The sequence below is a fragment of the Melozone crissalis genome, unplaced genomic scaffold (assembly GCF_028551555.1).
Source record: "Melozone crissalis strain CALT ecotype California unplaced genomic scaffold, PUWL_Pcris_2 ptg000424l_1, whole genome shotgun sequence".
NCBI lineage: Eukaryota > Metazoa > Chordata > Aves > Passeriformes > Passerellidae > Melozone > Melozone crissalis.
Genome location: NW_026536152.1, coordinates 328,511 through 355,664, shown reverse-complemented (window position 1 = coordinate 355,664; position 27,154 = coordinate 328,511). Strand labels below are relative to the sequence as shown.

At 51.3% G+C, this 27,154-nt stretch overlaps 1 protein-coding gene across 2 annotated transcripts in view; it reads left to right on the top strand.

Moving 5' to 3' along the window:
- The window catches only part of SLC45A3 (solute carrier family 45 member 3), a 39,187-nt gene extending 14,443 nt beyond the window's left edge, over window positions 1-24,744 (top strand). For both annotated transcript variants that reach the window (XM_054294962.1, XM_054294963.1), the window contains 5 exons: window positions 7,186-7,472; window positions 13,252-13,636; window positions 14,785-15,618; window positions 20,533-20,798; window positions 24,256-24,744. In XM_054294962.1, coding sequence (XP_054150937.1) covers window positions 13,489-13,636; window positions 14,785-15,618; window positions 20,533-20,798; window positions 24,256-24,729 — 1,722 coding nt within the window. In that variant the 5' untranslated portion in view covers window positions 7,186-7,472; window positions 13,252-13,488 and the 3' untranslated portion in view covers window positions 24,730-24,744. The remainder of the gene's footprint in view (window positions 1-7,185; window positions 7,473-13,251; window positions 13,637-14,784; window positions 15,619-20,532; window positions 20,799-24,255) is intronic.
- The last annotated feature ends 2,410 nt before the right edge of the window (window positions 24,745-27,154 follow it).

The following is a 27,154-nucleotide window of genomic DNA, read 5'->3' as shown; positions in this document are numbered from 1 at the left end:
AGTTTTTGGTGTTGGTGGCTCCTGGAAATGGTGCCTGGAGCATGTTTGGAGTTTGGGTTGTTCCCTTTTTTCTCCTGAGGAACAGGCCCCTGGCAAAAGCAGGATGGCTGGAGTTCAATTTTGGGTGCTGGTTGCCCCTGGAAATGTGTGCCTGGGGGATGTGTGGAGTTTGGGTTATTCCCTATTTTCTCCTGAGGAAAAAGCTCCTCACAAAAGCAGAGATGGCTGGAGTTCAATTTTGGGTGCTGGTGATTCCTAGAAATGAGTGCCTGGAGCATATGTGGAGTTTGGATTTAAGGAACAGGCTCTTGCCAAGAGCAGGGATGTTGGAGCTCAGTTTTTGGTGCTGGTGGCTCCTGGCAGTGTGTGCCTGGAGCATGTCTGGAGTTTGGGCTGTTCCCTTTTTTCCCTAAGGAAAAATCTCCTGACAAAAGCAGGAATGGTTGGAGTTCAGTTTGGGGTGCTGGCAAAAGCAGGGATGGAGAGAGTTCAGGTGCAGGGATGGCTGGAATTCAGTTTTTGGTGCTGGTGGCTCCTGGCAGTGTGTGCCTGGAGCATGTCTGGAGTTTGGGCTGTTCCCTTTTTTTCCTGAGGAAAAAGCTCCTGACAAAAGCAGGGATGGGATGCTGGGAGTTCAGTTTTGGGTGCTGGTGGCTCCTGCTGGGGTGAAGTTTATCTGAGCCCTGTGTGGGCACAGTTTGGGGTCAGGGCCACCCCTCATCCCTCCTGGAACTCCCCCATTTGCTCCAGAGCTGCTCCACAGCCCAGGGTTGGATTTGCAGCCTCGTGTGCAGCCTTGGCTTTGCTCGGACACCAGAACTGTCCTTCCCACCCCAGAGCCGCTCTGGCTGGCCCTGTGAGTGTCATTTTCCAGATAAGGCCAGGAGTGATGGGGCAGAGCTGCCTGCTGAGGGGTCAGCTGTCCCCTCACGCAGCATTTCTGCTCCAGCTGCAAACCAGCAGTTCCAGTTTCACTTCCCATTTTCCCAGCCCTGTGAGCAGACAGGAGGGCTCACAAGAGCAGAGCTCTGAGGGCTGCTGGCTGCTCCCTGTGCAGATGGGGAAATGCTTCTGTCTCACTCAGCACTGGTGGCTTTTGAGCTCAGGGGTTTTGTGTGGGGGTGCTCAGTGCTGAGCTGGTGCCACGTGGGTGCTCTGGGTGCCACCAGCTCTGCCCTGCTCGTGGCCCAGCTCCAGCTTGTTGGGGTGAGCACTTGGTGACCCCTGATTGTGATCTGAGTGTGTGATTTGAGTTTGTGATTCCCAGCTCCAGGTTGTTGGGGTAAGCACTCTGTGATCCCAGTTTGTGATCCTTGTCTGTGATCCCAGCTCCAGTTTGTTGGGGTAAGCACTTGGTGACCCCTTTTTGTGACCCCAGTTTGTGATCCCAGCTCCATTTTGCTGAGGTAAGCACTCTGTGATCTCTGTTTGTGATCCCAGCTCCAGTTTGTTGGGGTGAGCGCTTGGTGACCCCTGTTTGTGATCTGAGTTTGTTATTCCCAGCTCCAGTTTGTTGGGGTGAGCGCTTGGTGACCCCTGTTTGTGATCTGAGTTTGTTATTCCCAGCTCCAGTTTGTTGGGGTGAGCGCTTGGTGACCCCTGTTTGTGATCTGAGTTTGTTATTCCCAGCTCCAGTTTGTTGGGGTGAGCACTTGGTGACCCCTATTTGTGGCCCCAGTTTGTGATCCCAGCTCCATTTTGCTGAGGTAAGCACTCTGTGATCTCTGTGATCCTTGTCTGTGATCCCAGCTCCAGTTTGTTGGGGTTACCACTCTGTGACCCCAGTTTGTGATCTGAGTTTGCGATCCCTGTTTGTGATCCCAGCTCCAGTTTGTTGGGGTTAGCACTTGGTGATCCCAGTTTGTGATTTAAGTTTGTGATTCCCAGCTCCAGTTTGTTGGGGTAAGAAGCACTTGGTGATCTCAGTTTGTGATCCCTGTTTGTGGTCCCAGTTTGTGATCCCAGCTCCATTTTGTTGGGGTTATCCCAGTTTGTGATCCCAGTTTGTGATCTCTGTGATCCCAGCCCCAGTTTGTTGGGATAAGCACTTGGTGATCCCAGTCTGTGATCCCAGTTCCAGTTTGTTGGGGTGATCCCAGTCTGTGATCCCAGCCCCGGTTTGTTGGGGTGATCCCAGTCTGTGATCCCAGTTCCAGTTTGTTGGGGTGATCCCAGTCTGTGATCCCAGCCCCGGTTTGTTGGGGTGATCCCAGTCTGTGATCCCAGCCCCGGTTTGTTGGGGTGATCCCAGTCTGTGATCCCAGCCCTGGTTTGTTGGGGTGATCCCAGTCTGTGATCCCAGTTCCAGTTTGTTGGGGTAGGCACTTGGTGATCCCAGTTTGTGATCCTTGTCTGTGATCCCAGCCCCAGTTGGGATGATTCCTGTTTGTAATCCCTGTTTTTGATCCCAGTTTCTGATCCCTGTTTGTGATCCCAGGTTGTGATCCCAGCCCCAGTTTGTTGGGGGCTCACCTCTGCTGAGGCTGCATCCCTGAGGCCATCAGGGCTCACCAAACCCATCCCAGCACCCCAAATTCCCTCTCAGTGGTTACTGGGGTGCCCAGCCAGCCTTGCAGGGCCAAATCTGCTGCAGATGGGTGAGGGGACAAGGAGATCTCAGAGCAGCTCCCAATTTAAATATTTTTTCAATTTTTCAGCTAAATATTTTCATATTTGATGAAAAATTTCATATTTAGCTGCAAGCTCTGGGGAATTTGGGGGAGCCCCAAATTCCCTCTCAGTGGTGACTGGGGTGTCCAGCCAGCCTCAGGGTGCAGATGGGTGGGGGCACAAGGAGATCTCAGAGCAGCTCCCAGTTTAAAATATTGAGATGAAAAATTGAATATTTAGCTGCAGGTTCTGGGAGTTTAAAATATTGAGATGAAAAATTGAATATTTAGCTGCAGGTTCTGGGAGTTTAAAATATTGAGATGAAAAGTTGAATATTTAGCTGCAGGTTCTGGGAGTTTAAAATATTGAGATGAAAAGTTAAATCTTTAGCTGCAGGCTCTGGGGAAGGGGGGATCTGAAACCCCAAATTCCCTCTCAGTGGGTGCCCAGCCATTATTGCAGGGCTGGATTTGCTGCAGATGAGTGGAGGGACAAGGAGATCTCAGAGCAGCTCCCAGTTTAGAATATTGAGATGAAAAATTGAATCTTTAGCTGCAGGCTCTGGGGAAGGGGGGTCTGAGGCACCTGTTGGGGTTGCAGCCCTGGGGAGGCCGCTGCCCTTTTTAAGTGTCCATCTCTTTTTCCTTGCTCCCCTTCACAACCAGCCCATTGTGCTGGGGGCTCCAGCAGCTGGGTGGAGTGTTTCAGGCTCAAGTGTAATTTCAGTGCTTTTAAAAGCTTTTTGGAGGGCTTTTTTTCTTCTTCCTTTTTTTTTTTTTTTTTTTTTTTTTTCTCTTTCCCCTGAAGAGGACAGCAATGCCAACAAGGGATAATTTGATGGATTACTCTGCAGGGCTGAGGGGCTCTCCTTAATCCCCTTTGTGGGGCTGCTGGAGGAGACGCAGAGCAGAAGCCCCCCAGCCCCAGGCAGAGAAAAGGCAGCTCAGCAGGGTGGGTTTTACACTCTGACACATAAATACAGGCCCTGGTCATGTGGTGCTGGATATAATCTGTGCCCGTCCCCGCTCTGAGGAGAAGGGGGCACCTGGAGGGGGCCGATTTTTTCCCCCCTTTGCAGTTTAATTTGCATTTTGATTCTTCTTCTTGAAAAAAAAAATAATAATAAGCAGAGAAGAAAGGCCCTGGGGGGAGAGGTTGATTTGGATCAAGTGCCAGGGGTGATGGGCACAGTCTTTGAGCAGCAGAAATGAGTGAAAAGCAGAAGCAGAGATCATCTCATTTCCCCTCCTGCTCCGGAACGGGGGCTCCCCTCATGAATAAAAGCAAGAGCTTGGGTCGTGCAGCAGCAAAACAAAGCTGGGGCTCTGCTGTGCAGCCAGCCAAGCTTGTCTGAGGGCTGGAAGTGCTGCAGCAGCCCTGACACAGCTCAGGGGAGCGTGACCACGAGGGCAGAGCTCTCAGGGCTGAAATTCTGCTGATTTGGGGGTGCTGAGGAGTTTGGAAGGGTTTTTTTGATGAAGTTTGGTGAGGAGATGCCAGTCCTGAGTGGGTACAACGCTGCCAGACCCTGCTGGGCACCAGCACGAACCCCAGCCCAGGCTGGAGATCCCTGTGCAGCTGAGCTGGGCTGTGCTGGGGCTTTCAGCCCGGCACCCTGACCTGAACTCAGCTCTGGGCAGCTCCTGAGGAGGTGAGGGAGAGGATGAGGGTCAGGTGAGGCTGAGGGTCATCCCAGCAGCCCTGGCCCCTGCTGGCTGCAGGACTCAGTGCCCGGCTCCAGCAGTGCCAACTCCAGTTGTGTGTGCCTTTCTCCAGCTGTTGCCTGCTCCAGTTAAGCTCAGTTCTAGCTGTTCTCCCAGCTCCAGTTGTGCCCATCTCCAGTTGTGTGTGCCTTTCTGCAGCTGTGCCCAACTCCAGTTAAGCCCAGCTCCAGCAGTGCCCAGTTCCAGCTGTGCCAACTCCAGCAGTGCCCATCTCCAGTTGTTCCCAGCTCCAGCTGTGCCCAGCTGTGCCCAGCTCCAGTTAAGCTCAGCTCCATCTATTCCCATCCCCAGTAGTGCCCATCTCCAGTTGTTCCCACTCCAGCTGTGCCCATCTCCATTGTTCCCAGTTCCACCTGTGCCCGCCTCCATTGTTCCCATTCCAGCTGTTCCCAGCCCCAGCAGTGCCCATCTCCATTTTTCCCATCTCCAGCTGTGCCCATCTCCAGCTGCGCCCAGTGCCACCTGTGCCCATCTCCATTTTTCCCATCTCCAGCTGTGCCCATCTCCTGCCCCTGCCCCTGGCATGGATGCCCTGGCCAGCTCGAGGAGCAAGGAGCTGCTGGCCCTGGCACAGCCCTGGCATGGCCCTGGGCTTGTGTCTGTGCCCAGAGAGCTGCAGCAGTGCCAGCCTGGCCTCTGCTGAGCCAGTGACCCCCTCAGGCACAGGGGGCTCTGTTTGGAATGGGAGGAGGAGGAGGAGGAGGAGGCTGTGAGGAAGAGGAAGGCTCCTGTGCCCCAGGAGGGTGCAGGCTGTGGGACAGAAGCTCTGGGATGGGCTTAGAGCATCCCTGGAGTGTGAGGTGTGAGGGTGAAGGGCAGGACAGAGCTCCCTCCTGCGTGCCAGCATTGCCCATGGGCTGTGCATGCCCAAATGGAGAGATGCCCTCAGCTGTGCCTGTGCCAGGGATCCTCTGTGCCCTAAAGGACTCGGGATTTTAGCCCTGGGAGCAGCAGGATCCCCTTGCAGGGGGGTGGAATGCAGAGAGAACAATCCCCCAAATCCTCACCCCAAATCCAGGGGTGTCCCTGGGGAAGCTGGAGCTGCTTCAGGAGTGGCCCCAAAGGGTCACAGATGACGCCCATGGCCTGAGGGATCCTGGCTGCTTTGCCCAGCCCTGGGGGATGAGGAGGGAATCCCAAACCCTGCTCTGGAGGGGATTTCCAGGCTGCTGCTGCTCTTTCCCCAAGAATGGAGCCCTGGGGCTCAAAGGAAGCGCGGGGTTAATTCCCAGAGCCCGGATCCATCCCCTCCCCGAGCTGTGAATGGGGTCAAGGAGATCTGGGAGGGGAGGAGGGGTCAGGAGAGGTCAGGTGAGTGCTCCATTCCATGCCAGGAGCCTGCCAGAGCTATTCTCCATGGTGCATTTCCCATTCAGCAGCACTGAATGGACACTGATAGCTGTGAAAGGCGCTGGCTGCTCCTGAGGGCTCTGTGCCACCCTTTCTTCCCAAAGGGCTTCAGGGAATTCACAAAGAGCCCCTCAGAAGGTTGGAAATGGAATGTTGGGGTTGTGAACGGGAGATGTTTGCCTGTCCCTGTCTGTGGGTGCCAAACCTGGGCAGGGAGGGTGAGGAGTGAATCACCTGGGCTGGAGCAGCCCCACCTCAGCCCAGGGATTCCCTTTCCTAAGGGAATAAAGCAGGGCAGAAATAATGAATAATTGTCTTGGTTTGGAAAGCCAGGAGCCTGCTAAGGAAGGCAGGAGCCTCCCCTGAAATGGAGAATGGGAACCCTCCCCACCCCTCCGAATTGCTGTCAATTTTAAATTAAGGGGGCTCTCAAGCAAAAAATATGGGAGCAGGAATGACAGTTCTTTAATAGGGAAAAAAATAAAAGGATAAAATAAACAATGCAGTTGTCTTGGTTTGGAAAGCCAGGAGTCTGCTAAGGAAGGCAGGAGCCTCCCCTGAAATGGAGAATGTGTAAACCCCATCCCTCCGAATTGCTTAAATTTTAGATTAAGGAGCTCTCAGGCAAAAATATGGGAGTAGGAAATAACAGTTCTTTAATAGGGAAAAAAGGATAAAATAAACAATGCAGTGAACCAAAACAACACTGGCAGAGTCAGAACCCAACCTGACACCCTGTGGGTCAGGCTGTTGGCAGCAGTCCCATTGGAATTGTGGCTCAGCCCTCCTGCAGTGTCAGGGCTGGTTCTGCTGGAGCAGGGATCCTGGAGAAAGGTGCAGCCTCTGCCTCTGAAGATCCAGGGGCAGAGGCAGCTGCTGTTCCACTGGGCAATCCCGTGGAGAAGCTGTGCTGGTGTTCCAGAATCTCCAGATTATATCCGGGTAGGAATGTGTGAAATCTCAGATTATATCCAGGTAGGAATGTTTGAAATCTCCAGATTATATCCAGGTAGGAATGTTTGAAATCTCCAGATTATATCCAGGTAGGAATGTTTGAAATCTCAGATTATATCCAGGTAGGAATGTTTGAAATCTCCAGATTATATCCGGGTAGGAATGTTTGAAATCTCCAGATTATATCCGGGTAGGAATGTTTGAAATCTCAGATTATATCCAGGTAGGAATGTTTGAAATCTCCAGATTATATCCGGGTAGGAATGCTTGGCTCCTCCCTCTGGGCTCACATCTCCCAATGGGATGCTGTAGTTCTTATCAGCCATGCAGGGACATTCAAAAGCTGTTATCAGCAGATGTCCCCTCCCAAGGGGTGATTGTGATAACTCAGAGAGAGATAAGGCAAACTGCCCACTTGACAAAGGTAATCTGCCATACAGATGGTAATGGAAAACATCTTGCCTTGCAATCTTCAACAATAATAAAATTATCAAATGGTTTGGGGGTTGGGAGGGATCTTAAATCTCATTTTTTTTTCCACGTGCAGGGACACCTTCCACTATCCGTGGCTGCTGCAAGCTGGGCTTGGACACTCCCAGGGATGGGGCAGCCACATTTTCTCTGGGAAAGCTGCTCCAGTGCCTCAGCATCCTCACCCTGAGCCAAATTCCCTGTGTCTGGTCCCTGCTGTGTGTTGAGCTGCACAACCACTGCAAATCAAAGCCTCCAAAGCCACATTCACCATCATCTCCTTGTTCTTCTGCACCAATAGCAGAGATTATGGAGTAGCAGGACATGGATTCTTCCAGGAATAAATGAGTTTTTCTCTGCCGGGTAGGTACACCCACATTTTATTAGTTTTATTTTTAAAATAACCAGCCCTCCCTCTTCATTCTGAGCTCTGCTGAGATGGGATTTCCTCTAAGACCCTGTGTTGGGAAGATTTAGGAGATTGTGAGGAGGAAAGGTTCCTTTGGGTGTAAAATCCACCTTTTCCGGGTGTTTGGGTTTGGTTTTTTCCCTAAAATCCTCCCTGGCTTCACCCTCCCCTTTGTCCAGCCAAGCTTTGCTCCTGCCCTGGACCCGCCCATTACCTGGCTGCCAGGTGAGGCAGCCTCTGGGAGCTGATCTGCTGCTCTCTGCAGGGAAAGGGCAGGGAAAAATGGGTTTGGAAGCTTTAAAAGCAAACCAGAGAGCCGTGGGTTTGGAGATGTTTGGTTTTTATAAAAAAAAAGCCATGGATTTGAGATGGTTTGGGGTTTTTAGAAGAAAGCCATGGGTTTGGAGATTTTGGGGTTTTCTAAAAGAGAGCCATGGCTTTGAGATGGTTTGGAAGCTTTAAAAGCAAACCAGAGAGCCGTGGCTTTGGAGTTTTTGGGTTTTTTTAAAAGAGAGCCGTGGGTTTGAGATTATTTGGGTTTTTTAAAAGAGAACCATGGGTCTGGAGATTTTTGGGATTTTTAAAGAGAGCCATGGGTCTGGAGATGGTTTGGGTTTTTTTAAAAATGCCATGGGTTTGGAGATTTTTGAGTTTTTTTTAAAAGAGAACCAGAAAGCCATGGTTTTTGGAGATTATTTGGGTTTTTTAAAAGCAAACCAGAAAGCCGTGGCTTTGGAGATGTTTGGGTTTTTAAAAGAGAGCAATGGTTTGGAGATGGTTTGGGTTTTTTAAAAGAAAGCCATGGGTTTGGAGATTTTGGGTTTTTTAAAAGAAACCTGTGGGTCTGGAGATGGTTTGGGTTTTTTGAAGAAAGCCATGGCTTTGGAGGTGTTTGGGTTTTTTAAAAGAGAACCAGAGAGCCATGGATCTGGAGGTGGTTTGGGTTTTTTAAAAGAGAGCCATGGGTCTGGAGATGTTTGAGTTTTTGAAAAGAGAGATGTGGGTTTGAGATGGTTTGGGCTTTTTAAAGAGAGCCATGGATTTGGAGATTTTTGGGATTTTTAAAAGAGAACCAGAGAGCCATGGCTTTGGAGATGGTTTGGGTTTTTAAAAGAGAGCCATGGTTTTAGATGGTTTAGGTTTTTTAAAAGAAAGCCATGGGTTTGGAGATGTTTAGGTTTTTTAAAAGAGAACCAGAGAGCCATGGATTTGAAGATGGTTTGGGTTTTTAAAAGAGAGAAAGAGAGACATGGGTTTGGAGGTGGTTTGGTTTTTTTAAAAGAAAGCCATGGTTTGAGATGGTTTGGGTGTTTTTTTTTAAAGAGAGCCATGGGTTTGGAGATGTTTGGGTTTTCTAAAAGCAAACCAGAGAGCTGTAGCTTTGGAAATTTTTGGGTTTTTTAAAGAAGAGCCGTGGGTTTGGGTTTTTTAAAAGAAAACCATGGCTTTAAGATGGTTTGGGTTTTTTTAGAAGAAAGCCATGGCTTTGGAGATGTTTGGGGTTTTTTTAGAAGAAAGCCATGGCTTTGAGATGTCTGGCTGTCCCTGGGGAGGGAAGAGCAGCAGCTGATTCTGTCCATGGCACGCCAGCTCTGGGAGCAGCTGTGCCACAGCCCCACATGTGGCTCCCTTCTGCTCCCAAGTGCAGCAAACCTCAAAAAATCCCTTTTTGGGAACTGCTCAAGGTGTTCCTTGGGGAGGAGAGGACAAACCCTGCTCCTGCTGTGGGGATTTGGGGAAATGGGGCTGGAGGGTGAGAGGTGCCACTGTCACTGCACCATGTGTCCCCATGGGGCTGGGAACGGTCCCCAAATCCCCTCTGGGATGGGCAGAATGTCCTAAATCTGTGCTAAAACACCAGCAGATCAGCAAGGGAGGGTGATAAATGTGAATTTTTTCAGGGTTTTAGTTTTTAATGGCAAAATTCAGGTGTGAGCCCAGAGCTGGGGTTTGCTCAGGGCAGCACCTGTGAGGGTTGGCAGCAGTGTTTGCTCAGCCTCAGCGAGGGGCTGGGGCACAGGAGTGGCACGGTGACAATGACACTGCTGTTATCAGCACAGGGGGAGGGCCCTGGAGCCAAACCTGTGCTGGTTCCACCTCTGCCGCCCTGCAAACGCTGCAGCAGCTTCTGCTGGGCTGCAGGGAGCACCTGCGGGTGAGTCCTGGCTCCCAAATCTCCTTTTCCCAACTCCTGTCCTCCCAAATCAGCCACCTGCAGGTGAGTCCTGCCTCCCTGAGCCTCCCAAACCTCCCTGAGCCTCCCAAATCCCCCCGAGCCTCCCAAACCTCCCTGAGCCTCCCAAATCTCCTTTTCCCAACCCCTGTCTTCCCAAATCAGCCACCTGCAGGTGAGTCCTGGCTCCCTGAGCCTCCCAAACCTTCGTTTCCCAACTTCTTTCCTCCCAAATCAGCCACCTGCAGGTGAGTCCTGCCTCCCTGAGCTTCCCAAACCTTCCTGAACCTCCCAATCCTCCGTTTTCCAGCTCCTGTCCTCCCAAATCAGCCACCTGCAGGTGAGTCCTTGTTCTCTGAGCCTCCCAAACTTCCCTGAGCTTCCCAAATCTCCTTTTCCCAACCCCTGTCTTCCCAAATCAGCCACCTGCAGGTGAGTCCTGGCTCCCTGAGCCTCCCAAACCTTCGTTTCCCAACTTCTTTCCTCCCAAATCAGCCCCCTGCAGGTGAGTCCTGCCTCCCTGAGCCTTTCCAACCTTCCTGAGCCTCCCAAACCTTCCTGAGCTTCCCAAATCTCCTTTTCCCAACCCCTGTCCTCCCAAATCAGCCCCCTGCAGGTGAGTCCTGGCTCCCAAATCTCCTTTTCCCAACCCCTTGTCCTCCCAAATCAGCAGCTCAGGTGATTTCCCCACCCAGCACATTTCCCTGTCTCTGTTCTGTGGACAATTTAAAAAGTTAAAAGAGGAATGAATGGTGTTGGGGTGAAGTTCATCTTGTGCTGCAGTTCTACCTGCGGCTTTGCTGCGGTTGGGATTTCTCATCCCTGGCAGTTCATGGTTATTCCTTCAGGGATTTGTTTTCTCCTGGGAGGGTGTGGATGGGGAGGAGAGCTCTGTTCCTACCTGCAGATAAGAAACCCAGCTCTGCCTCCATTCCCAGGCAGGTGGACAGATCCCTGCTGCCTCCCCTGAGCTCTGCACAGCATAAAAGGGAAAAAAACCCAACTTTTAATCTGTGTGAGGCATCTCTCACTCGATGTTTGGGGTTTTTTTGGGATAATTCCCCCTCTCTGAGCTCTCCAGGCAGTGCACATCACATCCCCCTTTAGGTCTGATCTGAGTGCCTCAGTTAATTTTTATTTGCGACTCTGGGAGCTGAAATTCCTCATCGTGGGGCTGGGCTCCAGCTGGGCACCCCCTGGCACATCCTGTGTGGAGCCACATCTGAGCAAGGTGGGCTGGAGGGATGCTCAGGCTGCCTTTGAAGCTGCCTCTGGTGATTAAAACAAAACCATTCCCCTTCTGTTTTCCCCCCTCAGTTTGCTGTTTGACCTCGGGCAAGGCGTTTAAATGTTGAAAGGAGGGATCTCTGTGACAGTTCAGGGGAGTGAACGTCCCCAAAGGGGAATAATTGGTATTTATTGAGTGGAACTGGCAGTTCCTGAGCTCAGGATTGGCATTTCTCCACAGAGAGAAAGTGATGGAGTGATGGCTGAGCCTCACCTCACCCTGCCAGGCTCCCCCAGCAACAAGGAGGGAGAGAAAAGTGACAAAACCCTGCCTGCTGTACCTGCCCGCACACACCTGTGTGGTTTTTGGGAGCACTGATCTCACCTCCTCGAGGTGTTTTTTGTAAATTTTGCTGTTCTGGGTGCTGGGGAGCTTGGGGGATTTCTCTGATTTGGGACTGAGAGGCTCAGCCCCTGTCCTGTCCCCATGCCGTGGCCTCTCCCCTCTGGGGAGAAGGGAGCAGTTACAGGGCAAATAAATGACTCAGTGTAATGAGTAAGGTAATTGCCATTTGCTGTTAGATGAGGCTAAAGTGGGTCAGGTTTGTTTGTGAAACTCCACGGAGGCGCTGCCTGTTCTCTGTGCCCCATCCTGGGGCTGGAGATGGGGTTTGGGTGAAATCACCTCCCCCAGAGCCTGGAACCTGCACAGGGGTGTCCTGATCACCAGAAAGGGATGGGATTTGGGTGAAATCACCTCTCTCAGAGCCTGGGAGCAGCACAGGGGTGTCCTGGTCACCAGAAAGGAATGGAATTGGGTGAAATTTCTTTCCCCAGAGCCTGGAAGCAGCACTGGGGTGTCCTGGATGGGATTGGGGTGAAATCACCTCCCCCAGAGCCTGGAACCTGATTAGAGGTGTCTTGGTAACAATTCTGAGATGGGGTTTGGGTGAAATCACCTCCCTCAGAGCCTGAAATCCCTTCCCCCAGCACAGGGGTGTCCTGGTCACCAGGGCTGTGGGTTTTGGGTGAAATTTCTTCCCCCAGAGCCTGGAACCTGCACAGGGGTGTCCTGGTCACCAGAAGGGGGTGGGATTTGGGTGAAATTTCTCCCCCCAGAGCTTGGGAGCAGCACAGGGGGTGTCCTGGATGGGATTTGGGTGAAATTGCTTCCCCCAGAGCCTGGGAGCAGCACTGGGGTGTCCTGGTCACCAGGCAGGGCTGTGGTGGCCTCTGGGGATGGCCCTGTGTGGCTGCAGGAGCCCCCCTGATCCTTGGAGGGGCTCTTGAGTGATTTCCCTGTGAGAGGAGACCCCAAGTCCTCTGTGTCTCTTCCATCTGCACGAGGTGCTCATACAGGACAGAGAGGTCAATCCTCCAGGGCAGGATTGGGTTTTCCCAGACCCCTGGCTCACCTGTCACAAACCCTTGGAGAAAACCCTGTCAGGGATGGAGCTTTCCTCTTTCCACCTCTTTCAACCCCTCTCCAGCCTGCTGGGATGGGGGACTGTCCCTTTGAGTGGTGACACATCCCCACAAACCCTTGGAAATACACCTGTTAGGGGTGGAGTTTTCATCCTTCCACCTCTCCTGGGCCCTTCCCCAGCCTGTTGGGATGGGCACTGTCCCTTTCAGCAGTGACATGTTGTAGTTTTACCCCACAAACTCTTGGAAATAAACCTGGGATGGAGCTTTCCTCTTTCCACCTCATCCATCCCCTCCCCAGTCTGTTGGGATGGGGACTGTCCCTTTCAGTGGTGACACATCTGTGTGGCCCCTGGTTTTAGCCCACAAACCCTTGGAGATAAACCTGGGGTAGAGCTTTCATCCTTCCACCTCTCCTGTACCTTCCCCAGCCTGCTGGGATGGGCACTGTCCCTTTCAGTGGTGACACATCCCTGTGGCGCTTGGTTTTACCCCACAAAACCTTTGGAGATAAACCTGGGATGGAGCTTTCCATCCTCCAGGGATGGAGCTTTCATCCTTCCACCTCTCTTGGACCTTCTCCAGCCTGCTAGGAGGGGAACTGTCCCTTTCAGTGGTGACACATTGTGGTTTTACCCCACAAATCCTTGGAAATAAACCTGTTAGGGATGGAGTTTTCATCTTGCCTCCTCTCCTGGGCCCTCCCAGGCCTGTTGGGGTGGGCACTGTCCCTTTGGTGGTGACACATCCCCACAAACCCTTGGAGATAAACCAGGGATGGAGCTTTCATCCTCTCCCTTGCCCCTCTCCACCCTGTTGGGATGGGGACTGTCCCTTTCAGCGGTGACACACCCCTGTGGCCCCTGATTTTAACCCATTCCCTGCTGTGTTCAACTCTCTCCCCACAGCCCCCAGCCTGTGAGCAGGAGGAGCAGCCTGCAGTGGGATCCCTGCCCGGGCTCTCCACGCCCCACAAGAAGAGGAAGAGGCACAGACGGTTCCTTGGCCGTTGGTAAAATGGGAAGCAGCGTCTCCCCAGCAGCCCGGCACGGGAAGCTCCAATCCTCGCCTGGGGGGCATCCCTGGGGGCTCTGCAGCTGGCAGGACACAGCCCTGTGCCACTGAGGGGTCGGGCTGGGGACAGCATGTCCTGGCAGAGCCGCAGCACCCAGCTGCTGCTGATCAACTCGCTGACCTTCGGGCTGGAGGTGTGCCTGGCCGCTGGCATCACCTACGTGCCACCGCTGCTGCTGGAGGTGGGCGTGGAGGAGAAGTTCATGACCATGGTGTTGGGTAGGCAGCTCTTGTCACCTCTCTGAGGGAGGGATGGTTTGGGCATGGAGGAGAAGTTCATGCCGTGGTTTTGGGTAGGCAGCTCTGGTCACCTCTCTGAGGGAGATTTTGTCACCTCTCTGAGGGAGGGATGGTTTGGGCATGGAGGAGAAGTTCATGCCATGGTTTTGGGCAGGCAGCTTTTGTCACCTCTCTGAGGGGGATTTTGTCACCTCTCTGAGGGAAGGATGGTTTGGGTATGGAGGAGAAGTTCATGACTGTGGTTTTGAGTAGGCAGCTTTTGTCACCTCTCTGAGGGGGATTCTGTCACCTCTCTGAGGGAGGGATGGTTTGGGCATGGAGGAGAAGTTCATGATCATGGTGTTGGGTAGGCAGCTCTTGTCACCTCTCTGAGGGGGATTCTGTCACCTCTCTGAGGGAGGGATGGTTTGGGCATGGAGGAGAAGTTCATGATCATGGTGTTGGGTAGGCAGCTCTTGTCACCTCTCTGAGGGAGATTTTTTTGCCTCTGTGATGGTTTGGGGGTTAAGGGCTGGTGGAGAGGAAAGGATGTTTTGAGGTTTGGGACAGAGGGAAGTGTAGCCACGATATTTTCTGAAAAATCCTTTCCTTAGGATTTTTCCTCCTGAGAAGCTGAGGGGCCTCAGGAACAAAATGTGAACAATGGTTATCTGCTGCTGTGGGATGCAACAGGTGCATCTGGGATTGGTCTCATGTGGTTGTTTCTAATTAATGGCCAATGCAGTTGTTTCTAATTAATGACCAATGCAGTTGTTTCTAATTAATGACCAATCACAGATGCACCTGTTGCATCCCACAGCAGCAGATAATCAATGTTTACATTTTGTTCCTGAGGCCTCTCAGCTTCTCAGGAGGAAAAATCCCAAGGAAAGGATTTTTCAGAAAATATCGTGGCTACAGGGAAGGATGTTTCTGGGTTTTTTTTGTTGAACCTTGCAGTCTGGAGGGTGGGGGTGAGTGAGGACATGGAGAGAGGGGCTGTGACCAACTGCAAGGGTGGGGGGAGTCAGGGTGAGTGATGGCAGGCAGAGGGGCTGTGACCCAACCTCCCAAACTGAGCAAACACCCTTTTTAGGAGTGCCCACAGAGCAGCTGTGTCCCTGTAACACCCCGTGTCTCTCTCCCAGGGATAGGCCCCGTGCTCGGGCTGGTTTTTGTGCCTCTCATCGGCTCGGCCAGCGACCACTGGCACAGCAGCTACGGCCGCAGGAGACCGTTCATCTGGGCGCTGTGCCTGGGCGTGCTGCTCAGCCTTTTTGTCATCCCCCACGCCAGCAGCCTGGCCGGCCTGTGTGCCCTCAACCCGCGGCCCCTGGAGATCGCCTTCCTCATCGTGGGCATCGGCCTGCTGGATTTCTGTGGCCAGGTGTGCTTCACCCCTCTGGAGGCCCTGCTCTCGGACCTCTTCCAGGAGCCGGACAACTGCCGCCAGGCCTTCTCCATGTACGCCTTCATGGTCAGCCTGGGGGGCTGCATCGGGTACCTGCTGCCCGCCATCGACTGGGCCTTCCTGGCGCCCTACCTGGGCAGCCAGCAGAGCTGCCTCTTCGCCCTGCTGGCCCTCATCTTCCTCGCCTGTGTGCTGGCCACGCTGTTTGTGACAGAGGAGGCCGCGCAGGGGGATCTGCTGGACACACCGGCGCTCAAGGACGTGTCCCCAAAGCCACCAAAGGCGTCCCTGTGGTGCTGCTGCTGCTGGCGGGCGGCGCGGGGGCCGTGCCTGCTGCAGGGCAGGCGGGTGCTGCAGGCCGGCAGGAAGCTGTGCCTGCTGCTGCCGCGGCTGCACGGCCTCTACTGCCGCATCCCCAGGGTCATCCGGCGGCTCTTCGTGGCCGAGCTGTGCAGCTGGATGGCCCTGATGACCTTCATGCTGTTCTACACGGATTTTGTGGGCGAGGGGCTGTACCACGGCGTGCCCAGGGCCAAGCCGGGCACGGAGGCCAGGCGGCACTACGATGAAGGTGAGGAGTGTGGGGGTGTTATGGATCTGAACGAGGCCAAACAAAGAGGTTCTTTACTAGGGAAGGAAATAAAAAGATAAAATAATGCAGGAAACTAAACCAGTGTCGCAGACGACTTTAATTAAAAATCCTTTCCTTAGGATTTTTCCCCCTAAGAAGCTGAGAGGCCTCAGGAACAAAATGTAAACATTGATTATCTGCTGCTGTGGAATGCAACAGGTGGATCTGTGATTGGCCTCATGGAATTGTTAGTAATTAATGGCCAATCACAGTCAGCTGGCTTGGACTCTCTGTCTGAGAAGCTTTTGTTATTCATTCCATTCTATGCTATTCTTAGCCAGCCTACTGATGAGAACCTTTTCTTCTATTCTTTTAGTATAGTTTTAATGTAATATTTGGGGATCTCCCCAAAGAGCAAGTTTCCAAAAAGAAGAGCCCTGACCTGTGGTGGTGTTCACAGGAGTTCTTGGATGAGGGAAGAGACGAGGATCTGACTCCATATTTCAGAAGGCTTGGTTTATTATTTTATTATATATATTTATTTATGATGTGTAAATATTCATACATTTATGATATATAAATACAAATTTTATATAGTTATTATATATAGACATTTATATATTTATTATATGAAGACATTTATATATTTATTGTATATAAATATAAATATTTTTGTATTTAATGATATATATATTTATGTATTTGATATATAAATATTTATATATTTATGATATATAAATATACATATTTATGTATTTATGATACATGTTATATTAAAACTATACTAAAAGAATAGAAGAAAGGATTTCATCAGAAGGCTAGCTAAGGATAGAAAAAGAATGATAACAAAAACTTTTGTCTTGGACAGAGAGTCCAAGCCAGCTGACTGTGATTGGCCATTAATTAGAAACAACCACAAGGTACAACTTTTATAGCCTGACTTGCTAAGCTGAGACCTGATTGGTGTCAAAAGGAAAACCTCTCACCCCATTGGTGAGCTGTGAACAGCACACTCTGGAGAACCATACCTATAAACAGCAGTTACAGAAAGAGAGATAATATTTGTTTTAATTCTTTCCTGTAAGTTTCCCAGAGCTTCCCAGGATTTTCCTGGGAGAGCTGTGTCTCTCTCTGTTCAGAGGATATGTGATTACCACAGACCCCCAGCCAGGTAATAATCAGGATTGACTCTGTGATCCACAGAAGGCTGATCCATTACTTTATTATTCATATTATATTATTCTATTCTTACTAAGAAACCCATTGCTTTTATAGACACAGCAGGATATAATTGATCCTCCAATCCAAACACCATCACCATTGGCTGATTCAGAAACCACCCTTAGGTAAACAAATCTCCACAGCACATTTTAGCTGTTTACAATAACAGGTGCAGCAAGAGAAGATAAGAATTGTTTCTCATTCTTGTCCTGGTCTCACAGCCCTCCCCAGCACAATGCCTGGGAAAGTTGTGCCTCTCTCTGTGGCCAGAGAGCTGCTGCCACATTCCCTGGGGTAAAAATGTTTCCTGGGAGCTGGGCATGGGCTCAGCTCTGTTGGTAATTAAAAAGAAAAACCAAAAACAAACAAAAAGCTGCAGGTAGGTCAGGAAAGAACATTTTCCCATGGCTCCCAGAGCGTGGCGCGAGGTTGGGAAACACCTCCTGGTTCTTCCAGCAGGGATCTGGCAGGGCAGCCCTGGCCTGGGGCTGGCAGGATGGAGCTGGCGCTGTCTGCAGGCTCTGCTGGGGAGCTCCTGGCACTGCCCTCTGTGCTGGCGCTCACAGGGCGAGGGAAGAGAGGAGAACCTTGACTCCCTGTTACAGAAGGCTGATTTATTATTTTATTATATATACTATATTCAAAGAAAATGATCTATTAAAACTAAAGAATATGTCATATATATTTTTAGTATATATATTATGTATATACTAAAATATATATGTTTAAATTTTAAAAATATATTTTTATATATTTTAAATATATTATATCTATATATTTAAAGTAATATAATATATATATTATATATCTATATATGTATATAAATATTCATATATATTTATATATAAAGATATAAGTATGTCTATGTATCTATAATATGTATATGTATATATATTTATATAAATACATATAAATATATATATTTATATAGATTTAATATATGTATTTAGAAATATAAATATATATTTAAATTAATATTAAATATATTCTTTATATTTTTTAGTATTTATGTATATATATATTTATATTTATATTTATATATATACACTAAAAGAATAGAAGAAAGGATTTCATCAGAAGGATTGAAAGGAAAGGAATGGAATGATAATAAAATCTTGTGACTGACTAAAGAGTCCGAGACAGCCGGACTGTGAATGGCTATTAATTAGAAACAACCAATCACAGATGCACCTGTTGCATTCCACAGCAGCAGTTAATTATTGTTCACATTTCGTTCCTGAGGCCTCTCCACTTCTCAGGAGAACAATCCTAGCAAAAGGGATTTTTCAGAAAATATCATGGCTGCAGCTCTCCCCTCCTTTCCCAGCGAGTGGTGAGGGTGCTCCCACCCTTGGCGAGCAGGGTGTTTTAATTCTTTAATGTATTTAATAAATTCAGGGGTGCTCTGTAGCACTGGGGTGGATTTGCTGCTCCTTCCCTCCGTTCTGCTGGGAGTTTGCCACCTCCAGCTGCTTTTGGGAGCCCTCCAGCAGCTTTCCCAGCTCTCAGTGCCTTGGAGCTGCTCACAATCCTGCAGCTGCCACATCCCAGGCTGGGACCCTGCCCCAGCAGCCCCCACCTGCCCACAGGTGTCACCTGCTGCCCCATTTTCCTGCCAGAGCCGCCAATCCCTTCCTAACCACCCTTTTGGTCTCCCTAATCCAAATATTTCCTTCTGGAGGCGCCTTCCTGCAGTTCTGCGCTGGAGGGCCCTGCAGCACAGTGCCCCTTTGTGCTGGGTGTCTGTTTAACTTCGAGCTTAATTATTATTTAACTCTCGCACTGTTTAGGTGCCAGCAGGTCAGCCCTCCATTGTGCTGGCTGTCGCAGGAACATGTGTTGAGTAATGCTCCCTGCTCCAAAGGGTTAATGGCTTTAATTCCCTGAAATCTGAGCCATCTTTGTCGAGGGGTGAGGTCCGGGATTGCCCCCGGATGCAGCGGTTTGGGGCACGTTCTGTACTTTACCTTGGCACAATTCCTCCTCTCCTTTGTTCCGCTGCTGCCTCTGGCGTCAGATAACAACGGATCCTGGGTCGGGTGGAGGTGACAGCACCTGGGGGCAGAGCGGGAGGAAGGGACAAACAGGGGGAGCCAAAGGCAGGGGTGGCATTTGGGGTCACAGGGTGGGTGGGTTGGGGTGCCCAGGAGGGAGGGAGGGGGCTCTGGGGGTGGGTGCTGCAATTCTGGGAGCTCGCAGGTGATGCTGCTCTGCTGCAGTCCTGGGATGTGCTGGGTGATGCTGCTCTGCCCCCTGAGCCAGCCCGGGCTGGCTGAGCTCTCTGGGCCTTGCTCTTTCCTTGGGAGTTTGGGGCTGAGACAGAGCGAAGGATGTTTTTGGGGTTTGGGACAGAGGGAAGGATGTTTTGGGGGTTAAGCACTGATGGAGAATGAAGGAAGTTTTGAGGTTTGGGACCAAGGGAATGATGTTTCTGGACTTTGGGACTCATGGAGGGATGTTTTTGGGGTTAAGCACTGATGGAGAATGAAGGATGTTTTGAGGTTTGGGACCAAGGGAATGATGTTTCTGGACTTTGGGACTCATGGAGGGATGTTTTTGGGGTTAAGCACTGATGGAGAATGAAGGATGTTTTGAGGTTTGGGACCAAGGGAATGATGTTTCTGGACTTTGGGACTCATGGAGGGATGTTTTTGGGGTTAAGCACTGATGGAGAATGAAGGATGTTTTGAGGTTTGGGACCAAGGGAATGATGTTTCTGGACTTTGGGACTGATGGAGGGATGTTTTTGGAGGTTAAGGACTGACAGAGAGGGAAGAATGTTTTTGGAGTTTGGGACTGATGGAGAGGGAGGGATGTTTTGGGGGTTTGGGACTGAGGGAAGGATATTTCTGGAGTTTGGGACTGACAGGGATTTTTTGGAGTTTGGGACTGATGGAGAAGGAAGGATGTTTTGGGGTTTGGGACAGAGGGAAGAACGTTTCTGGAGTTTAGGACTGACAGGAAAGGAAGTTTTTGAGGTTAAGGGCTGATAGAGAAGAAAGAATATTTTGAGATTTGAGTCCAAGAGAAGGATGTTTTTGGGGTTTGGGACAGAGGGAAGGATGTTTTTGGGATTGAGAGAAGGATGTTTCTGGAGTTTGGGACTGACAGGAAGGAATATTTTTGGGGTTAAGGGCTGATGGAGAGGAAAGAATGTTTTGGAGTTAAGGACTGACAGAGAAGGAAAAATATTTTGGGATTTGAGATTGAAAGAAGAATGTTTTTGGGATTTGGGACGGCGGGAAGGATGTTTCTGGGGTCTGGGACAGAGGGAATGATGTTTTGGGGCTTTGGGACAGAGAGAAGGATGATTTTGGGGTTGGGACAGAGGAAGGATGTTTTTGGGGTTTAGGACCAAGAGAAGGATGTTTTTTGGGGTTTGGGGCCAAGAGAAGGATGTTTTTTGGGGTTTGGGGCCAAGGGCGGGATGTTTTTGGGTTTGGGACAGCGGGGAGGATGTTTTTGGGGTTTGGGACCAAGAGAAGGATGTTTTTGGGGTTTGGGGCCAAGGGCAGGATGTTTTTGGGGTTTGGGGCCATGGGCAGGATGTTTTTCGGGTTTGGGACCAAGAGAAGGATGGTTTTGGGGTTTGGGGCCGAGGGCAGGATGTTTTTGGGTTTGGGGCCGAGGGCAGCATGCCTGGCTGTGTGAATCGGGGGCAGCCAGGGCAGTGTCTGTCCCCTCTCCCCTCAGGTGTGCGGATGGGCAGCCTGGGGCTCTTCCTGCAGTGCATCACCTCCATCTTCTTCTCGACAATCATGGACAGGCTGGTGAAGCGCTTCGGCACGCGGGCGGTGTACCTGGCCAGCGTGGTGTTCTTCCCCGGGGCAGCCTGCGTCATGTGCCTGTCCCACAGCGTCACCGTGGTCACCATCTCCGCTGCCCTGACCGGCTTCACCTTCTCTGCCCTCCAGATCCTGCCCTACACGCTGGCGTCCCTCTACCACCACGACAAACAGGTGGGCGTTGCTCCAGGGCAGCCTGGCCCTGCGGATTTTTCTGTTTTTCAGTTTTTTCTTCTGTTTTAGGGGAATTGCTCTGGTTTAGTTATCCCTGTGTAGATTCTGCAGCTCTGCCAGCCTGAGGGGCTACAAAACGCAAAGATTTTCAGCCCTCACAGCTTTCCAGTTTCCATCCATAACAACAGGATCAGGAAAATGAAAACCCAACCTATTCCCTCAGCTCCAAGGAAAAGAAACCTTGTGAGACTTGTGGCACACAACTGTGTCTCCTTGTGGAGAAGTCCTAGGAGGTTCCAGCCTGAGGGGCTACAAACCCTAAAGATTTTCAGCCCTCACAGCTTTCCAGTTTCCATCCGTAACACCAGGATCAGTAAGGGAAGAGCTTGGCTTTTCATTTAAGCTCCAAGGAAGAGAAACCTTGTGAAACTTGTGACACACAGCCCTGTCCCACAGGTGTTATCCTTGTGGAGAAGTCCTAGGAGGTTCCAGCCTTAGGGGCTACAAAACCCAAAGATTTTCAGCCCTCACAGCTTTTTAGTTTTCATCCACAGCACCAGGATGAATAAAATGAAAACCCAAGCTCTTCCCTTAGCTCCAAGAAAAAGAAATCTTGTGAAACTTGTGACACACAACCCTGTCCCTGTTATCCTTGTGGAGAAGTCCTAGGAGGTTCCAGTCTTAGGAGCTACAAAACCCAAAGATTTTCAGCCCTCAGCTTTCCAGTTTTCATCCACAGCACCAGGATCAGGAAAATGAAAACCTAACCTATTCCCTCAGCTCCAAGGAAAAGAAACCTTGTGAAACTTGTGACACACAACTGTATCTCCTTGTGGAGAAGTCCTAGGAGGTTCCAGCCTTAGGAGCTACAAAACCCAAGGATTTTCAGCTCTCACAGTTTTCATCCACAGCACCAGGATCAGTAAAATGAAAACCCAAGCTCTTCCCTCAGCTCCAAGGCAAAGAAACCTTGTGAAACTTGTGACACACAGCCCTGTCCCACAGATGTTATCCTTGTGGAGGAGTCCTAGGAGGTTCCTGAGCTGCACACTGGATTAATGGGAGTTCCTCTTGTGCTGCAAATGCAGAATTAATTTGTGGTTTGAGAGCAGCTCTTTCATCCCAGGGGCAGTGCTTGGCTGTGCTGTGGAAGGAGTAGGAGTTGTTACCACAGGCAGCATCCAGATGTTGGCATTGAGCAAACCCATCCCAGCTGGCACCAGGAGCGCTGTCAGGATGGGAATGCTCAGCTTGGCAGGAGCTGCAGCCTGGCTGGGATGTTTTATCAATGGGATGAAACCCAAACTGCACGGGCTGGGAGGGGAAGGCCACGTTGCCCGAGGCAGGCAGGGCACAGCTGGCTCTGCTCCCTGCTGCCCTTGGTGTGAACAGATTCTCTGTGGGAACACTCAGAGACCTCACAGCTTGAGCAGAGCGAGCAGAAAAAGGGTGAGAATGAAAAGATTTTGGTTCTCTCTGCCCCTTTTTTTTTTCCTGGCTGGAGTGAGGAGGGTCTGGGCAGGCAGATGGAGCAGCTTGGTTGAGGTTTGGGGCAGAGCTGAGAAAAGAGCCCTTCCCTGAGTTCCCAGGGCTGCTGGGTCCCAGCTGGTGGCACTTTGAAGCATCCCAGATGAGAATGGGCTGCTCGTGCTGGGCTCTGGGTTTGGGTTCCCAGTCACCCACCCCGCAAACCCCAAACATTCCTGTTTTATTCCTGTTCTATTCCTGTTCTATTCCTGTTTTATTCCTGGTTTTATTCCTGGTTTTATTCCTGGTTTTTTCCTGGTTTTATTCCTGGTTTTATTCCTGGTTTTTTTCCTGTTTTTTTTCCTGTTTTTTTTCCTGTTTTTTTCCTGTTTTATTCCTGTTTGCACTGCCCTGGGTGTCTGATATCCCCCAGCAGGGCCAGGTATGATGGTGTTCACAGGGGTCCCAGGATGAGGGAAGAGATGAGGAACTGACTCCATGTTTCAGAAGGCTGATTTATTATTTTATGATATATATTACATTAAAACTATACTAAAAGAATAGAAGAAAGGTTTCATCAGAAGGCTAGCTAAGAATAGAATAGGAAAGAATGATAACAAAGGTTTGTGGCTTGGCTCTCTGTCTGAGCCAGCTGACTCTGATTGGCCATTAATTAGAAACAACCACATGAGACCAATCACAGATGCACCTGTTGCATCCCACAGCAGCAGATAATCAATGTTTACATTTTGTTCCTGAGGCCTCTCAGCTTCTCAGGAGGAAAAATCCTAAAGAAAAGGATTTTTTTATAAAAGATGTCTGCGACAGCCTGGCCCTTCTCTCCTGCCCTGCCCCAGCTGATCTCAGGGTGGGCTCAGCACAAACCCCAAAACCACCCTGTGGCACCCAGTGAGGAGGTGACAAAAGCACAGAGTGTCCCCAGGCTGGCTGCTGAGCCCCGGGGCTGAGCACAGCCAGGCCTGTGAGTCAGGGCTGCTCTGGATGCTGTGCCAGTGGGGCAGAGCCAGCCTGGGGCTCGCAGAGCCTTCTCACGTGGGCCAGGCTCAGGCTGGCACTGCCCTGAGCACACACACACAGCTCTGGGATTGCTCCCCTGCGCAAAAACAGGGCCCCCTTGGAGTGCCAGAGCCTCCCTCACTCACCTCTGAGAGTGCAGCCCTTCCTCACTCACTGCTCAGACTCACAGCTCCTTCCTCACCTCTGAGTCCCAAATCCTTCCTCATTCATTTCTGAGAGTCCAAACTCCTTCCTCACTCACCTCCCAGAGTCCTAAGAGTCCCAACTCCTTTTTCACTCATCTGCCAGACTCCCAGCTCCTTCCTCACTCACCTCTGAGTTCCACATCCTTCCTCACTCACCTCCCAGACTCTCAGCTCCTTCCTCACTGATCTCTGAGTCCCAAATCCTTCCTCATCACTTTCCAGAGTCCCAGCTCCCTCCTCACTCACCTCTCACACTCCCAGCTCCCTCCACACTCATCTCTCAGAGTCCCAGCTCCTTCCTCACTCACCTCTGAGTCCCAAATCCTTCCTCACTGACCTCTCAGAGTCCCAAGTCTCAACTCCCTTTTCACTCATCTTCCAGACTCCCAGCTCCTTCCTCACTCAGCTTTGAGTCCAAATTCCTTCTTCACTCAGCTTTGAGTCCCAGCTCTTCCTCACTCACCTGAGTCCAACTCCTTCCTCACTGACTTCTGAGTCCCAAATTCTTCCTCCCTCACATCCTAGAGTCCGAACGCCTTCCTCATTCACCTCCCAGACACTCAGCTCTTCCTCACTCACCTCTGAGTCCCAAATCCTTCCTCATTCACCTCCCAGACTCCCATCTCCTTCACCTCCCAGAGTCCAACTCCTTCCTCACTGACCTCTGAGTCCCAAATCCTTCATAACTCCCCTTCCAGAGTCCCAAATCCTCCCTCACTCACCTCAGACTCCCAGCTCCCTCCTCACTCGCTCCCTGTTCCCCACAGGTTTTTCTCCATAAATACAAGAGGAAAGAGGAGGAAGACTCCGCTCTGCTGGACAAGAAACCCTCCTTCTCCAAGGGGCTGCTCCCCAGCCAGAAGCTGTCCTACCAGAACGGCCACGCTGGGATCCTCTTCTCCTCTTCCTCCCCCTCCTCCTCCTCCTCGCCAGCCTCCCCTCAGGCCGGGCCCAGCTCTGCTCTGTGCGTCAGCTCCTCCTGCGACGTCTCCCTGCGGATCATGGTGGGCGAGCCGGAGCCGGGGGCTCCCGGCCGGGGGATCTGCCTGGACCTGGCCATCCTGGACAGCGCCTTCCTGCTGTCCCAGGTGGTGCCCTCGCTCTTCATGGGCTCCATCGTGCAGCTCACCCAGTCTGTCACGGCCTACATGGTGTCGGCCGCCGCCCTCGGCCTGGTCGCCATCTACTTCGCTACCAAAGTTGTCTTTGACAAGGGTGACATGGCCAGGCACTCTGTGTGACACAAACAGCTGTGTGTGTGTGTGTGTGTGTGTCACAGGGTGACAGGACACTGGGTGTGCCCACAGGGCTGTCCCCAGCTGGTGCTGCCAGCTCTGGGGTTAATCTCAGGTGTAAATAAGAGGCTCTGGGCCGTTGTGCTCAGGGCCTGAAGGGCTTTCCAGAGGTGCCTTCAGCAGAGGGAGGCACAGCACAGCAGCACCAAAGGGTCCTGCAGGGGGGAAAGGGAATTGGGGTTTCCCTCTGGTGATAACGGGTCGAGTTCCTGAGCGGGAGCTGCACAGGGAGGGGATCAACCACTGGCTTCTCCTTTTTCTTTTTCTCCTTTCCTTTCCTTTCCTTTCCTTTCCTTTCCTTTCCTTTCCTTTCCTTTCCTTTCCTTTCCTTTCCTTTCCTTTCCTTTCCTTTCCCTCTCCTCCTTTTTTGTAGTTTTAGCCCATTTTTTGAGCACTGAGGGAGATGTCCTGGGGGAAAAAGCAGCAGGGAGGGAAAGTTTTGGCTGAGGGGTGCCCAGTTGCACCCCCTCACGTTCCTGCCCTCCCCACCTCCATCCAAAACCATCCAGGAGAAAAGTCCCTGTGCCTTGTTCTGGGAAAAACAAGGATCATCCCATTAGGACCAGTTCCAAAAGGTGACTTAACCTTTACCTATGTACCGGCTTGCATCAGACAGAGAGAACTTTTTATTTTTTATTTTTTTAATGATTGTTTTTACCTTTCCTCACACACTTCTCAGTCTCTCCTCACCTCAGTGCCTGTGTTTGCTCTCTCCCCTCATGGTTCCAGGCTCTTGTGCCTCTTCCACACGTGTGGCCCCTAAAAGGAGCTGCCACACTCCAGGGAAATCAGCCCCAGAGGGGTTCCCAGCCCTGGGCCAGTGAGGCAGAGCAGGAGGGAGGAGCTCTCCTGAAGAGTTAAACTCACCCCTGGAGCTGCTCTCTGCCCGTGGCTCCTTGGGCTTTATGAAATGTCTTTTATTCCCAGTCAGGAGTCCCTGATCCCACAGGGGCAGAGCAAAGCTCGGTCAGAGTGGGGCAAAGCTCCTCTGCTGTCCTGACCAGGGCCCAGAGGGCCCTTCAGGGATGTCCAGGCTCTTCTGGCTCCCATCTCTCCAGGGATGCCCAGGCTGTTCTCCTGACCCATCCCAGCAGGAATGCCCAGGTTCTCCTGACCCATCTCTCCAGGAATGCCCAGCTTGTTCTCCTGTCACGTCCCTCCAGGGATGCCCAGGTTCTTCTGACCCATCTTTCCAGGGATGTCCAGGCTGTTGTGACTCCCATCTCTCCAGAAATGTCCAGGTTGTGTTTCTGACCCATCCCTTCAGGGATGTTCAGCTTTCACTCCTGTCCCGTCCCTCCAGGGCTGTCCAGGCTGTTTTCCTGACCCATCTCCAGGTTCTATTCTTGACCCATCTCTCCAGGGATGTCCAGCTTGTTCTGGTTCCCATCTCTCCAGGGCTGTCCAAGTTGTTCTCCTGACCCATCTCCAGGTTCTTTTCCTGACCCATTTCTCCAGGGACATCTGGCTCCCATTCCTCCGGGGATGTCTGGGTTCTTCTCCTGACCCATCTCCCCAAGGATGTCCAGGTTGTGTTCCTGAGGTTCTTTTCCTGTCCCATCCCTTCAGGGATGTTCAGGTTGTTCTCTTGACCCCTCTGCTGTTTTTTTTTCCTGACCCATCTCTCAGGGCTGCCCAGCTTGTTCTCCTGAGGCTGTTCTCCTATCCCATCTCCCCAGGGATGCCCAGATTGTTCTCCTGAGGTTCTTCTCCTGCCCCATCTCTCCAGGGCTGCCCAGGCTGTTTTCCTGACCCATCTCCAGGTTCTTTACCTGTCCAAACCCTCCAGGGATGCCCAGGTTGTGTTCCTGAGGCTGTTCTCCTATCCTATCCCTCCAGGGCTCCCCAGGTTTTTCTCCTGAGGTTCTTTTCCTCTCCCATCTCCCCAGGGCTGCCCAGCTTGTTCTCCTGAGGTTGTTCTCCTGCCCCATCCCTCCAGGGATGCCCAGATTGTTTTCCTGACCCATCTCCAGTTTCTTTTCCTGACCCATCTCCCCATGGATGCCCAGCTTGTTCTGGCTCCCATTTCTCCAGGGATGCCCAGGTTCTTTTCCTGTTCCATCTCCCCAGGCATGCCCAGGCTGTTTTCCTGACCCATCTCCAGGTTCTTTTCCTGTCCCATCCCTGCAGGGCTGCCCAGGTTGTGTTCCTGAGGCTGTTTTCCTCTCCCATCTCCCCAGGGCTGCCCAGCTTGTTCTCCTGAGATTCTTTTCCTATCCTATCCCTCCAGGGCTCCCCAGGTTTTTCTCCTGAGGTTCTTTTCCTGTCCCATCCCTGCAGGGCTGCCCAGCTTATTCTGGCTCCCATCTCTGACTCCCTTCCCTCTGTCAGCAGACCCCGAGTCCCCCTGCCCAGAGCCATTCCCTGTCCC